The sequence below is a fragment of the Myxine glutinosa genome, chromosome 11, assembly GCF_964187855.1.
Source record: "Myxine glutinosa chromosome 11, kmMyxGlut1.1, whole genome shotgun sequence".
NCBI lineage: Eukaryota > Metazoa > Chordata > Myxini > Myxiniformes > Myxinidae > Myxine > Myxine glutinosa.
Window position 1 is genome coordinate 26,252,717 of NC_136271.1, and position 16,443 is coordinate 26,269,159.

The 16,443-nt window shown below is 40.2% G+C and overlaps 1 protein-coding gene across 1 annotated transcript in view; it reads right to left on the reverse strand.

Moving 5' to 3' along the window:
• Positions 1-2,761: 2,761 nt before the first annotated feature.
• Positions 2,762-16,443, reverse strand: part of LTA4H (leukotriene A4 hydrolase) — a 231,831-nt gene continuing 218,149 nt past the window's right edge. The window contains exon 20 of the mRNA XM_078786493.1: positions 2,762-4,572. Coding sequence (XP_078642619.1) covers positions 4,446-4,572 — 127 coding nt within the window. The 3' untranslated portion in view covers positions 2,762-4,445. The remainder of the gene's footprint in view (positions 4,573-16,443) is intronic.

Genomic DNA, 16,443 nt, shown 5'->3' on the forward strand with positions numbered 1-16,443 from the left:
CTCCCCCAGCTCTCTCTGGGCTCTGTCCCCCAAATATTCCTACAGGTCGCACAAGATCTGCCTGCAACCCTCTTATGGTTAAACTGCCAAAATCAAGACTCTCTGCTCACCTTCACTCCTTCATTCCTCTTTTCTCCCGCCTCTGGAACAAACTCCCTCACTCTCTTCAATCCCACTCCTCCCTCCAGGTCTTTAAAACGGCTGTTCACCACCATCTCTTATCTTCCCCAATCCAAAACCTTGGTCTTTTCTACCCCCGCTAATTTCACCCCAAATCCACTTTTTTGAGGTGACCTTTGTCTTCTTTCCTGGAAGTCCTTGGTGTCCTTGCGTTTTATACCTATCCTGCCTCCCCCCAGGCCCTCTGCCTCCCACACATCTCCCGATGTCCCTGCCCTCAAATGTTGTGTTTGTGTGCTTCCTCCCCTTCTCTCCCCATCTTGTCGACCGCTCCCCTTTTTATATACTTTGTTTGCTTGTTTGTTTGATAAATGTTAGCTCTTTCACGAGCCTCGACTCTGTATACAAAAAGAAAGAAAAAAAGGTCAAAATACTTCAAATAGCAAAAATACTGCAAATGTCAAAAATACTGCAAATGTCAAAAATACTGCAAATATCAAAAACACTGCAAATGCCAAATATACTGCAAATGCCAAAAATACTGCAAATGCCAAATATACTGCAAATGCCAAAAATACTGCAAATGCCAAAAACACTGCAAATGCCACAAATACTGCAAATGCCACAAATACTGCAAATGTCAAAAATACTTCAAATAGCAAAAATACTGCAAATGCCAAAAATACTACAAATGCCAAAAATACTGCCAATGCCAAAAATACTGCAAATGCCAAAAATACTGCAAATGCCAAAAATACTGCAAATGCCAAAAACACTGCAAATGCCAAAAATACTGCAAATGCCAAAAATCCCACTACAATTTGCATTGAAACGAAAATAATATAGAAGCGGCAGCTGGAATAACAGAGCTGACACCAAAAATTCCCAAATTTATAAAAAATTAAACTGCAGCTTTTCCTTATGCACACACATGTCAAAATGTGTTAATGACCAGGAAAGAATACCCAGTGTGTTGAAGAAATGTTTCACATCCAATGTACAGGGTGTCCATAAAGTCCTTGTGCAAATTTGAACTTTTATAACTTATGTACAAGTTTGTTTCTGTCATGTCCATATCAAAAGTTATAAAAGTTCAAATTTGCACAAGGACTTTATAAAGCTCTTTCGAACAATCTAACCACTCAATCACTCACTGACACACACAAAAATATCTGGAAAGGAAAAACGGCCCATGGAGCCTCACTCCCATTCATAGATGGTCACCTGACTGAAGTCAATGGCACGTCACATGATCTTGAACGGCACGATTGCTCGTCGGTGCTTCTTGGCTTTATGGCGGTATGATTCGAGAAGTGTCTGGATTTGTGTGGTTTACGGACGATGTACAGTGGTCGTTTATCGTGGTAAAAGTGGTAAAGTCGTTTATCGTTTACAGACGGTGTACAAGTGTTACAGTGGATATCTTAAAGCATTGCATGTTGACATATACAGTCTGACCTCTGTATCAGGTACCCTGGTTATAACATACATTCAGAACATATTTGAGTCAATGGATATTTCCCTGTATTCATGATCTACATTGCTGGAAAATCCGGATCTAAAGAAATATCACTTTGCTCCGACAAGTTGAATGCAGACACAGGTCCCTACCTTTGAAAATCGTCGAAACACAGATGAGATTGCCAAAATTATCAAAAGAAAATCATTTCATTGTTCCCTGCATTTTTGCATTGTCATGGTAGTAAAACATACCACCGAGGGATGCTGCTGAGGAAAATGGACGGAGACACTCAGCTGGGCGAGATTTGGATCTGCCCCCTTGGAACAGTCAGCTTCCAATGGGGAATTTATCCAAGGAACAGTGTTTATCGTCGATCAGGATTTTAACTAAGATCAGACAGGGAGCCGCTATCTCTCCAGCAGCCTATTGTACAATTGTTACTAATGGAAATCAAATCAAAGTAACAAAAAGGAAAGTTGCCAACTTAACATGGGTGATAACTCAAATTTGCTCGGTAAGGAACAAATACAAGAAAATCACAATCTCTGTTTGTTCCGACTTCATTTTACAAGTTCCAGATCCACCCACCAATTAACGTTTGTCTTCAACATAGAATCATAAGTTCCTCTCTTAGCGTTGCCTAGCAACGCAGTGGTGTGTTAATAGTTTTAGGTAATACCTTTTGACCTATTTACCTTAAAAAACAACCATACCTGTAAACTGTTAAACCAAGAGTTTATTCTTGATTTATTATTTTAGGTATTGTAGATACAGTAGCTGTTTGCAGAATGCAATCACAATCCATTTCATCAAATCCAAAATTATAAGGCTTGTACTTATTATGTTTGCAAGTATGATGTACCCCACTGTCTGCTTAGTCTGGAACCATGCCCCCAAACCCTACTAGTATGTAGTATATAGATGACCCTTAACTTACGTCAAACGTAAGATCAATCAATGGCTCTTAACCTCAACATACATTGGAATGACAGCACAAATAATATTAGTAACCGAAGCGATAAAGGCAAAAATATTTTCTACCGCTCACAGATAAAAAATAAACCAACCACCGAAATGTTGTAATGAGGGTGTGGTTGAGGTCACGTCAGAGGTGCTCTTTCATCTTAAGTTGTTAGGGCTGAAAAACAGGTTGAGACCAAAATATCGAAAAATCAGTAGTTGAGACACCATTGTTACAGTATTTAATGGTACATTCCTGAGACTGATTTAATGGTACATTTCAACAAAAGAGACCAGTTTTTTGCAACATGCTTCAGAAGTGCAACAGGACACAATGAAATCATAGTATGTACAATTTGAGAAGTGTCTGTGTGTTTCACTTCGATGCACTCCTGAACTGCTGGATGGAATGAGATGAAAAATGGTGTTTTTTCTCGAGGTGTTGGTTTTACACAGTAAAGTTCATCAAAGCCCTCAGGGTTTGGGAGTTACCACAATTCTCTCCATGCACGTGTGTATCATATAGTGCCACCTGGTGGGAGGAGGTATAACAAGTCGAAACAAAATACACAACAGACAACATAAAAGTCGGTGAGATGAGACAACATAAACCCGTCCTTGAGATGGGAGAAGCAGACTCGGTAGTGTAACGGTTGGAGCATCTGCTCTGAGTCTGGGAAGCCGGTGGTTTGAAACCCGGCTGAGTTATACCAAAGACGTGAAAAATGGCATGTGCCTTTTTTTTTTTTTTTTGTATACAAGACCGAGGCTCATGTAAGAGCTAACGTTAATCACCAGGAAAAAAAACGGACACAAAAAACATATAATAAAGGCAGCGGGAGACAAGATGGGAGAGAGAGGGAAGCACACAAGTACAACAGTAGAGAGCAGGGACATCGGGAGATCTGTGGGAGGGAGAGGGCTTGGGGGAAGGAGGCATGGGAAGGCGGGGTGGGGGGGAGGAGGTGGGAGAGGTATAAAACACATGGACACTGCGAGGACTTCCAGGAAAGAAGTTGGCATCTAAAAAAAGTGGATCTGGGGTGAATTAACGGGGGTAGAAAAGATCAAGGTTTTGGATGGGGGAAGATAAGAGATGGTGGTGAACAGCTGTTTTAAAGACCTGGACGAAGAAGAGGGATTGAAGAGAGTGAGGGAGTTTAAATGTGCTGCTTCCTTTGCCCGACTCTCAGCATTAAAAGGATAGAACATGAACAAACAATGCTTGGATGGCAATGGCAAGGCACCCAGTATAACCCTTGCCAGGAAACTGCTTCAGCAGTACCACCACTCTGTAAATAGAGTATGGTATAGGTTTACAGTGGGTGAATTAACCTGCTAGTCTTAATTGTGATTAGAATTTGGTTTGCACATTACATTTTCGGATTGCAAGGCAATGCCCAAACAAGGCTGAAGCATCAGGAAGAGCGAGGAGTTTCCATGCTGGAAGCCCTGTGTTTGTGTAATGCCACCATGTTTCTTTCGGAAAACAACATGGAAGTTGTAGCGATGGAGCCAAATAATCCTGCATTTGTAAATCACCAACAAAAAAATCGTTGGGGCACAATAAATCACATTGAATGAATTACAATTTGGGGAAAGTTTCCATGATGCATTAAATGATCGAACTATCATTTGCAAAGTCGATATAACAGCATTGGATGAGACTTGTACTTTATTGGAATCAATTTGGGAATAATCATATCTTACCGAGGTCATCAATAAAACACAGCACCTCTTCATTCTGAAAAGATGAACACAATTAGCCAATCACCGCAAGAAGATAAGAGTGACAGCAAGGCACCATCAAATAATTATAAGAGTGCAAAAGAAGCCCATGATTAACAGAGAAGTACTGATATCTTGGTGCATCATGATTGAAGAACCATGACAGCCGAGCTGCTTAGTCCGAGGCAACCAGATGAAGATCTTTGGTGACCATCTGCACGGTAATCGGGTGCATGGTGGAACTGGAGCGCCTGAATGTGGCGATAGCTTCGGCTCTTGCCTTCTCAAAGCTGTACAAACTCCTGGTGTGGCAAGAACAATGGAAAAGTAAAGGTGAGGACAATCAGCATCCTTCTTGAGCAGCTGCCCCATGCAGGTAGCATATGTTAAGCTGATGCCAATCACACCCAGCTGATAGTAACAATTGCACATTAAATAAAACATTTTTTTCAATCTCGAGGCACAACATGGATACTTAGTCACAGGAACAACTAAAAATATTATTCTTGCAAAATATTCCATGAAATATTGCAACATAATTGTGACTGCACATCTAATGCCCACCATCCAATCCCAATCCTTTAGCATAGTCAGTGAAAGATACATGAAATCCCACAGAATCTTGTTTCTCACAGTCTGACAGTCCTTTAGGTGTTTTTTTGCAAACTCCAAGCGGGCTTTCACGTGTCTTTCACTGAGGAGAGGCTTCCGTCTGACCACTCTGCCAAAGAGCCCAGATCGGTGGAGTGCTGCAGGGATGGTTGTCCTTCTGGAAGTTTCTCCCATCTCCACACAGGATCTCTGGAGCTCAGCCAGAGTGACCATCGGGTTCTTGGTCACCTCGATTGCCAAGGCCCTTCTCCCCCGATTGCTCAGTTTGGCCAGGCGGCCAGCTTTAGGAAGAGTCCTGGTTGTTCCATACTTCTTCCATTTAAGAATTATGGAGGCCACTGTGCTCTTGGGAAACTTCAATGCAGCAGAAATTTTTTTGTAGGCTTCCCCAGATCTGTGCCTCGACACAATCCTGTCTCTGAGCTCTGCAGGTAGTTCCTTCGACCTCATGGCTTGGTTTTTGCTCTGATATGCATCGTCAGCTGTGAGACCTTATATAGACCGGTGTGTGCCTTTCCAAATCATGTCCAATCAATTGAATTTACCACAGGTGGACTCCAATCAAGGTGTAGAAACATCTCAAAGATGATCAAGAGAAATGGGAGGCGCCTGAGCTAAATTTCAAGTATCATATCAAAGGGTCTGAATACTTATGTAAATGTGATATTTCAGTTTTTTCTTTTTAATAAACTTGCAAAACTTTCTAAAATCCTGTTTTCTCTTTGTCATTATGGGGTATTGAGTGTAGATTGATGAGGGAAAAAATGAATTTAAACGATTTCAGCATAAGGCTGCAACATAACAAAACGTGAAAAAAGTGAAGGGGTCTGAATACTTTCTGAATGCACCGTACAGTTACTAGACAAAAGCTAACCTCTGCTGGATCAGAATTATAGACTCAAAACGTCACTATTTGATTCAACCCATATGTGGCAATCCTGAGTGCTGAGATTTCTGAGGACTGGGACTGTCTCATTGGACACACTGAAAAGATCATGAATAATAGTTAAAATCCTAACGTGAGACATATCAATCGAAATCCACCTACATTCAACAATTCTTAATAAACAATGCCTCGACCTCGGCAAATGTTTCCAGAGTAATGGCAGTGAGGGATCAAACTGGACTAGTAGCCATTTTTCAAGGAACGCATGATCACACTTTGAAAGTCAGCAACCCATTTGGCTGTTGTGGGATGATGAAAGACACCATCACTGTACATCATGCATTGTTAGATTTTCTTGCTGATGGTGCCTTCTTCACACTAATGTATATACTGAAGAAGGCTGAATTTTACTCAACTCCATAATTTTACGATATCGGTTATCCAGTTCTGTCAAGTCGTATCCAACTTCTGGTGACATTCATGATCAGATTTCTCCAAACATCCCTATCCTGCATTGCTTCCCAAGCTCTGGCAGAGACAGCTTCGTTGTATAGTTTTTACCACATGCATTCAGCACATACAAGGACTGCCTCTTCTTCTTCATCCCTCAACAAAACCCAGCATGGTTAATTTCTGCAGACTTTTTTTTTCTGCACACATGATGTCCAAAGTATGACACAGTTTCTGTTTTCACATCAGTGCTTCAAATGTACACAGCAGCCTAATTTCTCCAAGCACTGATTTGTTTGTTTTCTTGCATTGCGTGGAGCCTTCAACATTAGTCTCCGACACCACATTTCAAAACTGTCAATCTTCTTCCTCTCTCTCTTTTTTTTTATTGTCCACGATTCACATCCATGCATTTCACCCAGAAATACCAGACATTCACCAACCTCATCTTGGTTTTTATTGTCACAACTTTGTCTTTCCAGATCTCTATCAATCCTGACATCACTGTTCTCCCCAATGGCAACCGTCTATTAATTTATCCTCCACATTCTCCACTCACATCAATATTAGAACCTCTGAAAATGAAACGTTCTACTACTTCCACATGATTGTCTCCCAATCTGATCACGTCGATTTACTCAGTTGACAGGATTTTAGTCTTTTTTTAGGTTTAACTAAACACCAGTGTCTGCAGCAGTTTCATGAAGTCCTCTTTACTTTCTGCCAACAGAGTGGTATCACCAGCATACCTTAGATTGTTGATACATCTTCCTCCATCCCTGACTCCAGCCTCCATCAGTACAATACTTTCAAATTAACTGATGGACATGATTAATAAAAGCTTTCAAGACAAAATGATACGCACAGATGTAGGTTTGATATAAGTGAAGATCTGTGGTTTATGGTACAGTATAGGTAAACACTGTGTACAAACTATTTGGCTGCATCTTGTAATTCCACTTTGGGTGAGCATCGCTTTGCAGAAGGTCCTCGGAAACATACGACAAGGTTTCATGCATAAATATCCAAAGAAATGCAGAATAAAGTAGGTTTTTGTGACGTAGACTAATGTGTTTATGTAGGGAGGTTGAATCAGCATAACATTCCTGAGCAATTATTCTGATTATGGCAATGCACGCGCAGTCTTACAGCAGAGGCAAATTGGATTCAATACCCAAAGCGAACAGCAGTAATAAATGGAGTTATGAAGCATATCCCATCCAGGTGAAGAGAGGCAAATACAACTACAATATATTGCCAAAAGGTTATTCGGCACCTCTTTTACAATTGTGAGTAGTGCTGACAGATGCACCTTATTCTCGCTCATATCTGTGAATGTCACGCGCAAAGTGCAAATAGTCAAGGGAAACATTCGTCATAAACTTTCAGAGATTCGTGTCCCAGAGGAAGGAATTGATAAAAACATTTTTATCTAATCTTAAATGATCTGTTCCATATCCTTGAAGATCACAGGCAAGTCAAGTTGGCAGTTCCATGAGCAATTGGACCAGGAGGTGCCCTCTCTGGTGCAATGGCGAGTTAGGGTAGGAATATGGAATTTTGACCAGGACACCGGCGGTAACTTGCATACTCTTCATTTTAGGACACCATGATAATGTCAAACACACATAAGCGATCAATGATAGCAGATTGGATGTCCCATCCGATCGATGACGGGCTTATCGATGCAGGGCTCTGACTGCCAAGCACCAGACTGACAGTTTGTAGTCACATCTGGGAATCAAAGCCAGACTAGACAACTCAAAGACAGGTGTGCTACCTCCGCACTCCCCTGAATGACTGAAAATCCAGAAAAAAGACAATTGTGAATAAGGAAGTATGCACCTCCATCAATTTAGCTTCAATCATCCTCTCAATCTCAAAGTTAACTGTATGGAATTCAACAATTCTTAATTATATAATTATTTTGTAAAGATGTCTAAAAATAAAATTCCACTTTGACATTATGTGTAGATCAGTGACAAAAAACCTCAATCTAATCCATTTTAAATTCAGGCTGTAACACAACAAATTGTGAAAAATGTCAAGGGGTGTGAATACTTTCTGATGGCACTGTATCTGGAAGACTGACAAATTATCTCAAGAATGAAGAGAACCATACAGTGGATTGTTAGATGGAACCAATGTGATGATTCCTTCACATAAAACCTACCTGATGGAATGATATAGTTCAGGAACCTTTGATATGTCAAGCAAGCACCAGTACAATTTGTTAAGCCTTCTTTTCCGTGGAATATCATGGCAGAGCAGCGACACATATTGATTCATTTGATTCATTTTGTTATTTCTGACTATCTCTATATCTATCGGGTCGATCTCGATCAGACACTACTGACAAACTTTTCCATTGTTCGATCTCTTCTCGCCATCCATCGCTTCAGGGAGGACACGCCTTTTGATTTTGGTGTCGCGTTCCAGTGTATAGATGTAGGTTGTAGCGGGACGTCCTCTTGAGCGGTGACCATGAGAAGGTTCCCAGAAAAGTACCACCTTGGCCATGTCTCGATCACTTCTCCAGTCCAGCAGTGCCCACTAAATCCGAGACGTTTCTGGAGTAGTGACTGATACTCTGGGGATCTTTCCATGCAGTTGCTTGTTAGTCCAGTGTGCTCTCGATGAAATGGAGAAATTTCTGTCCAGAACATCCATGAAATTTCTGACTAGAAGAGCGTCCCCGTCGCTTTGCTGACGTGCCAATTAGTAGTCACGTCTTTTGCTATTACAATGGGAGGGGGAGGGAGGAGAGGAGAGTGAGAGGGAGGGGAAGGGGGAAGATGGGCAAAGGAAGGGCAAGGGGAGTGGGAGAGATATACTGCATATACATATTTGGGGCGGAAGGGGGTTTGGGGGGGGGGGGGGGAGGAGGTGTGTTTGACAGGCCCTACATTTTGGGAAGAGATGGAGCGGGAAGGGAAGGAGGACAAATTAGCCCATGCAAAGAGTGCTTTAACCTCAGTGTTGCCCAGGTAAAGATTTAAATTGTAATACCCTCTGCCGCAACCACCAGGTGGCGAAACACAGAACACATTTACATCAATAATTTGTGCCACCCCCCCCCCCCCCCTCCCACACCCCATAATGAGTCAGCAGCCACATAGCCTATGTTACCCCCCACACAACGTTCTATTTGTACCTCGAGCATGGAGTTTGTAATTTAAGAGATGTGGCCATGCATAAGGAACAAAGGCAGACAGACAAACACAGAGAGACAATGCTGTTTTTATATATACTGTATATATACAAAATATATATACAAAACTTGATATATATACAAAATATATATACAAAACAAAATATATATACAAAACTTGATATACAAAACGTTCATTACTTGATACTGTATATATATACTGTATATATATATATATATATATATATATATATATCAAGGTCCAAGGGGGGTATTGGGACAGCAATTAATTGGCCAACGATCGTACTACTGCATATAAAATTTGAGAAGTGACTGTTTTGTTTGTCTGTTTAACTTATATGCACTTCAAAAACAGCTTGACAGATAGGTTTAGAACTGGTGGTTGTACTTAGGGCATGCTTGGGAAGCTCTTAGGTGGTAAAATAAATCCATAATTTTGGCTGCCAAACATGCCGAACATCAACATTATAAGATAATGCAACAAAAAACATTATGCTGAGCACGACAAAAATTGTGAAAATGGAGAAAATCGAATTGCCCCATTTTTTGGGGATACTCCTGGAAATGATGGAAGCCATTATTGCAAGTCATACGAGAACAGCACTTGGTAGAGAGCATACCTCCGCCTGGCTCCGCAGTTTATGTTTAGTCCCACTGATATGCCAGATCTGGATTTGGATATTAACCAAAATCTCATCGGCTTGTTCTTGTCACCGAACCAACTCGTCCACCAAGTTTATTCATAACTCATCCACAACGTTTTAATACTACATGATACGTATATCATGTTGTATATCGCTTTTCACCCCATCTCTCAATGGTGAAGAATTACTTAAATTCTACAAGCTTGATCCAGATCTGGATCTTCACCAAAATTGAATCAACTTTTCCTTGTCACACACACAACCTGTCCAACAAGTTTTGTCCAAATGCATCCATAACTTTTTGAGATATCCTGCTATATGTTGGTTTTAGCCCCACCTCCCAATGGTGAAGAATCACTTTAAAAATTAAATAATTCTCATATCCGAATCCATATTCAGATCTTCACCAAAATCGAATCTATTTTGTCCTCGTCAGACACCAAACCGGTCCACCAAGTTTCGTCCAAATCCGTCCACAACTTTGTGAGATATCCTGCTACGTGTCGTTTTTGGCCCGATCTCCTAATGGTGAAGAATCACTTTAAAAATTCGAGTAGCTGGATCCGAATCCGCATCTTCACAAAAATCTAATCATTTCGTTCTTGTCACATACGCTACATCCCTGCCAAAGTTCGTCCGAATCCGTCCACAACCTTTTGAGATATCTTGTTCATAAACGGACAGACAAACGGACAGACAGGGGTGAAAACATAACCTCCATCCACCTTGGGTGGCATAGGTAATAAAAAATACATATTATTTTGTTTGATTATCCTTATGCAAAGCTCAATTCAAGTTATATTTGTCAACTCGAACCTGGTGCATCATTTTAAGGTCACTGAAGATGTAATTTCTCGAAGCTCTGCATTTAGCAAAAAATTTTTCAATACCAGATACTTTCCTTGAATTTTGAATGAGAACAAAATAATAAAAAGCTTGTTCAAGGTAAAGTATTTCAAAGAAATGCTGCTAACTTGTATATTCGACTGTAAAATATTTCTGAAATGTAAATATGCCCTGAAACATATGCTCAGTTCCAGATCAGGAGAATCTTCCAGGTTTGATAACATTTTCCAATCAATCCTTTAATTAATTCCCCCTTAAAATAAAGACTCAGGTGGGAATTTCTATATTCTAATATTCAGGTTTGTATGATATTCATTCCACTACGTATGTGAATAACATCAAATTATCAAGAGACATCAATATTGAGAAAGCAGAACTCTCCTCTGCGCAATCTGAGTAACATTGACAAATTGGGCTGGGTTGGTGTTTCAGTTATATTTACTTTTTCATTTATACCTCTTATTCCTTAATTTTATAACTGAAATTGCAGATTGGTGGAAGAAAAAAAAACAAACCAACACAGTACAAGTAATTTGAAAACTGAGAATTTGTTGAAAATCAATAGCTCACTATAACATAGAGTATCTATGGGACAAGCCATTTTCTTCAAACCATTCATTCTTAGGCATTCATACAGCAACTGAAGAGACCCAATTGTTTTCCTTCATTGGGTTCACACTGGATAAATGAGGGGGTGGAGGGGGGGGGGGGGGTTAGTAATGGAAAGTGGTTGTTTTTACAAATGTCTGGTCAAATTCTCAGACTTTGGGGATCCTTGGTTGTAGCCCTTGATAACTCAATATATTTTGACGGAGCGTGGCATCGGGGTCTGATATCCAAGCTCCCCTATTTCGGAGTTTCTCCTTCACTCCGCTCCCTCATAGCTTTCAATCTGGCCGTTCTATCTATTCTATCTAATGTTGATGGTTCTATCTCTCCGACCCTACCAAGTGCAGCCCCCCTCAGGATTCTATCCTTTCTCCTACACTCCTCGTATTTTTTATCAATGAACTACTTTCTTCTATAAATAACCATCTGCATTCGTATGCTGATGACTCAACATTACATTCCTCTGCATTTTTCTACGTCTGCTCCATCTTCTCTTGCTTGATCGACATCTCATTTTATCACAACTATGTCTATGAATTTGGACATGATTTCTCAGTGGGGTAAATGTAATCAAGTTAAGTTTATTGCTTCTAAAACTCAATTTCTTCCTATATCTCAGTTTAAAACTTCTTGCGACTTCTCCATCTCATTTGAAGGCTCTACTCAAGGTTATCACTCAATATCACATTTGAAGGTTATCACTCAATACAGAAACATATTTGGCATTTTCTTTTTTTGTAGTCGAGGAACGTGGAAGAGCTAGCACACTGAACGGATCAGGACATAACGGGATGCAAAAGGAACAGTAGAGAGAACATTTTGATGAAACATTGGAAGATTAGGGTGGGGTGAGGAGAGGGGGAAAGGGATTTATGAGGATAGAAAAATAACATGGACACCTCACATTGTACAAATAGCAAAGTCTGCCTCAAAGTAACTGGGACTTCTGTTCAGATGTCAAAATTTTTGTCTGAGCAGTTGCTGCAATTATATAAAGGATTAATTTGTCCTTGTATGGAGAGAATACTGTCATACATCTTGGGAGGTTCTAGTCCTACATATGCGCAAGACAAAATACGACTTATCAACTCAAAACTCGACTTACTTGAATTACTCCTCAATATTGGCTCTCTTTACCTTTTCTATACGTATTACGTCAGTTTCTGCTCCCGAGAACTGGCTGGTTGTATCATGGAACTATTTTGGTGCCTGCCATCTGTCTTTTCACCCCCAATACATTTTCATGTTAGAGTTAGACCGGCAACTTTGACGAAAAACATTTTTTTAAACCAAAAAAATATTATTTTGAAGAATTTTTCAATTAGTCCAAATTTTTTTTTTTTTTTGGTATACAAGATCGAGGCTCGTGAAAGAGCTAACATTAATTAATTAATAAATTAACATTAATAAATTAATAAACATTAATATTAATATTAATGCTAACATTAATAAATTAATTTGACAAAAAGTCAAACCGACACATAAAACATATAATGAGGGGAGCGGTAGACAAGATGGGGAGAGAGGGGGAAGGACACAAACACAACATTTGAGAGCAGGGACATCGGGAGATCTGTGGGAGGGAGAGGGCTTGGGGGGAGGTGGGAGAGGTATAAAACATGTGGACACTGCAAGGACTTCCAGGAAAGAAGTTGGAATTTCAAAAAAGTGGATCTGGGGTGAATTAGTGGGGGTAGAAAAGATCAAGGTTTTGGATGGGGGAAGATCAGATATGGTGGTGAACAGCTGTTTTAAAGACCTGGAGGGAGTTTAATTGTCCAAATTTATATAATTTACTTGAAAGCACCTTCAAAACGTTGTCAACAATAATCCACAACTTCCCTTTTCCCAATCGCCCATCTCTGACATGCCCTTTCACTATCATTGTGATGAGTTCCAAAGATCAATTTGTCCAATCAGAAGCCTTTAGCAAGTCAGCCTGGATGTCCCAGGAATCGCCAGAATTTCCGGTACTGCCAGCAAGTGACGGATACACAAGATGAAGCATACCTTTAAGTCAGCCTCATGGAGGCTTTTCTCTTCCAGGTGAATTGTGATGAAGATGCAATTATGTTTTTACTGTTTCATTTTCATGCTAGCGGGAAGCATGAAAGCCCAGTGCTGTTCTCATCTTGTTTTAAGAAATCCGATTTTGTTTGTTTTTTCTATTCATTTGTCGAGATATTTTGTTAAAGTGTTGGTCAAACAAATTTAGATTAAAAACTAGAGCAACAAGACTGTGTCGCCAATATGCCTTCGCATTGTCCCACAACGGGTAGATGACCTCGTTCACTGTCCTTAAAATAAACAAGTTTGATTTAAATCCCTTCAGCTGTTTTAAAGTATCACATTTTTACCAGCCATGACAGGTTTCACATCGATCGGTGAAGCGGCTTCAGAGAAGGGAATTTTTTAAAATATCTGCTTTGAAATTAATATGGCTGCCACACCACGTGACGTATGACCTTAAAATATGTACACTCTGCATATTTATGGGTGTGGGATCACGTTTGTGAAGTTTCGTGTTGATCGGATAAGGTTCGTTTTTCTATCCAAGATGGCTGCCAAACCACCTGACCTACGACATCATCATTTTCAAACTATATGCAACAATGGTGTTCGATGATAATTGTAAAATTTCGCAATGATAGGGTAAACGGTTTTAGAGATATAATTATTTAATATTTTCTTTCAATCCAATATGGGTGCCACACCATGTGACCAATGATGTTTTCGTGATCACCTTTTAATTGCCATGCCTAGTCGATGACACTCGTAAAGTTTCGGGTCAATTGATTTGGTGGTTTGGGAGATGTTTTTTCAGGTTTCAGGTTAAATCCAATATGGCTGCCAAACCATGTGACTCATGATGTCATAAATGTAATATTTCAGTACAAATGGGTCATAGTCAGAGCCCTTAGGGATATTTTGGGGCCGTTTGGTTCAAATTCTTCCAAAAGCACCAAATTTGGCCCAGATGTTGCCCATGCCATACTCTTTCGATTTTTGACGGGCGCCAAGAGGGGCGCCCCCGCCCCCCCACCCCCGGGGGGCCCATATTGGCGAAATACGAAATGGCCACCACCCGGATTAGAGGAAAATCAGTTAAATAACCAAAAAGGTTGGAATCATGTATGATACCACTTTTCAGGGGTTTTCGAGGTCGAGGAATCCAATTATGATGTTATTTTGATGATTCGAGGTCAAGGTCAACCCTCAAGGTCATCTTAAAGGTCATTTTTGAGTCAAACATGTTGGTTTTTGAGTTTTTTGTCAAGATTTACGCGAGGTTCACCATTTTATGTTTCTGGGTTGGGTAATCGAACTCTGACCTTATTTTTGACAATTAGAGGAAATATTTACATGTCTATTTCCTAATTTTCAGGCATATGCAGTTCATCAGTCTAATTACAAAGGTACGGATTTTGATGTTTTATGAACTGTATGCCATATCCTTGTGTTTAATTTTTGTGCGATCATGATCCGGGTTCATGTATACATGATTGTATACATGTCATAAATATGACGTCATAGGTCATGTGACCTGGCGGCCATATTGGATTTTATGAAAACCTTAAAAATGGATCCCTGCCTTCATTTTTCGATCGATTCATTTTGAACTTTGACCACTTATAGTACGCCATGTGATTGGATGCACATCCTAATTATGACGTCATAGGTTAGGTGACATGGCGGGATGGACCGGTATGGTCCCCGGATCATACCGCCCTTGGCGCCCGTCAAAAATCGAAAGAGTACGGCATGGGCAACATCTGCGCCAAATTTGATGCTTTTGGAAGAATTTGAACCAAAATATCCCTTTGGGCCCTGACTATCATAGATCATGTGCATGCAATTTCAGATTTTTAGAATAAGGAGTTCGATTAAAACATTTTTGGCTGGTATACCACTTCACCTATGATGTCATCATTATCATGCTTTTGTTCCCCATTGGGAGTACTTGACAATGTGCCAAGTTAAAAAAAAATTCCATTCAGCGGTTTCCGAGAAATAAAATTTTAATTCTTTGCGTTTAATCCAAGATGGCTGCCATACCACGTGACCCATGACGTCAAAATTATCATAAGAAACATTCTGCATGGGTGTCACTCCTACCCTGAAAGTTTAGTCTCAATCGGACATGTGGTTGCTGAGCAAAATGAGGTTTAGCCCGTACGGATGTACGGACGGACAACCCAAAAACATAATGCCTCCGGCCACCTTCGGGGTAAAAAAATTAATAGATTATGCTTAGAAAATAGCAAAATGTTGATTTACAAGTCAATTTATGGTCAGAAATGGCTGAGAATGCAGGAGAGACCATCTGGTAACATTCAGCATCCAGGGTCTGCCCCATTTCCCCAAACACTAGACCGTCTGTAGTGGTAGGACCCTAGACCAGCATCGTTTCATTTAGACCTGGAACTGAAAATACTAAATGCATCGCTGTTGTATACCTCTCTCATTAGCTAGACCACAAATTAATCGACTGGTCACTACACATCACTTGATTCATGTGTGGCTGCTGGCAAATAAAGGGTGCCCGTTATGATGTTTGTTTATCTCCCTTCACCACTAAGCTCAGGAATTATTTACCTTCTCATGTATTTCCTCACAGTTATAACTTGCCCCTTTACAAAAGGCAGGCTTTCCAGTTCCTCAAAAAACTTACATTATTTTTCCTTCGCTTCACCTCTCTATTTCTTCGGTTCTTTTTTCTTTCATTTAAGGCTTGGCTTTGACGAGGACTATACAGTCCGTGACTGGAGTATTAATGTTAAAAAAGATCAACATCATAATGAGCTCACGTTATCCACGATTGTACTCTTTAAACAAAGGATGCAGTTTTTGTGCAGGACGCATTAAACTTGTTTAATCCTGTAAATGTGACCTTTTTGGTTTCATGAAATTCGTCCATTTAATAATTCCACAAGCAGAAGATTCAAGCATAATG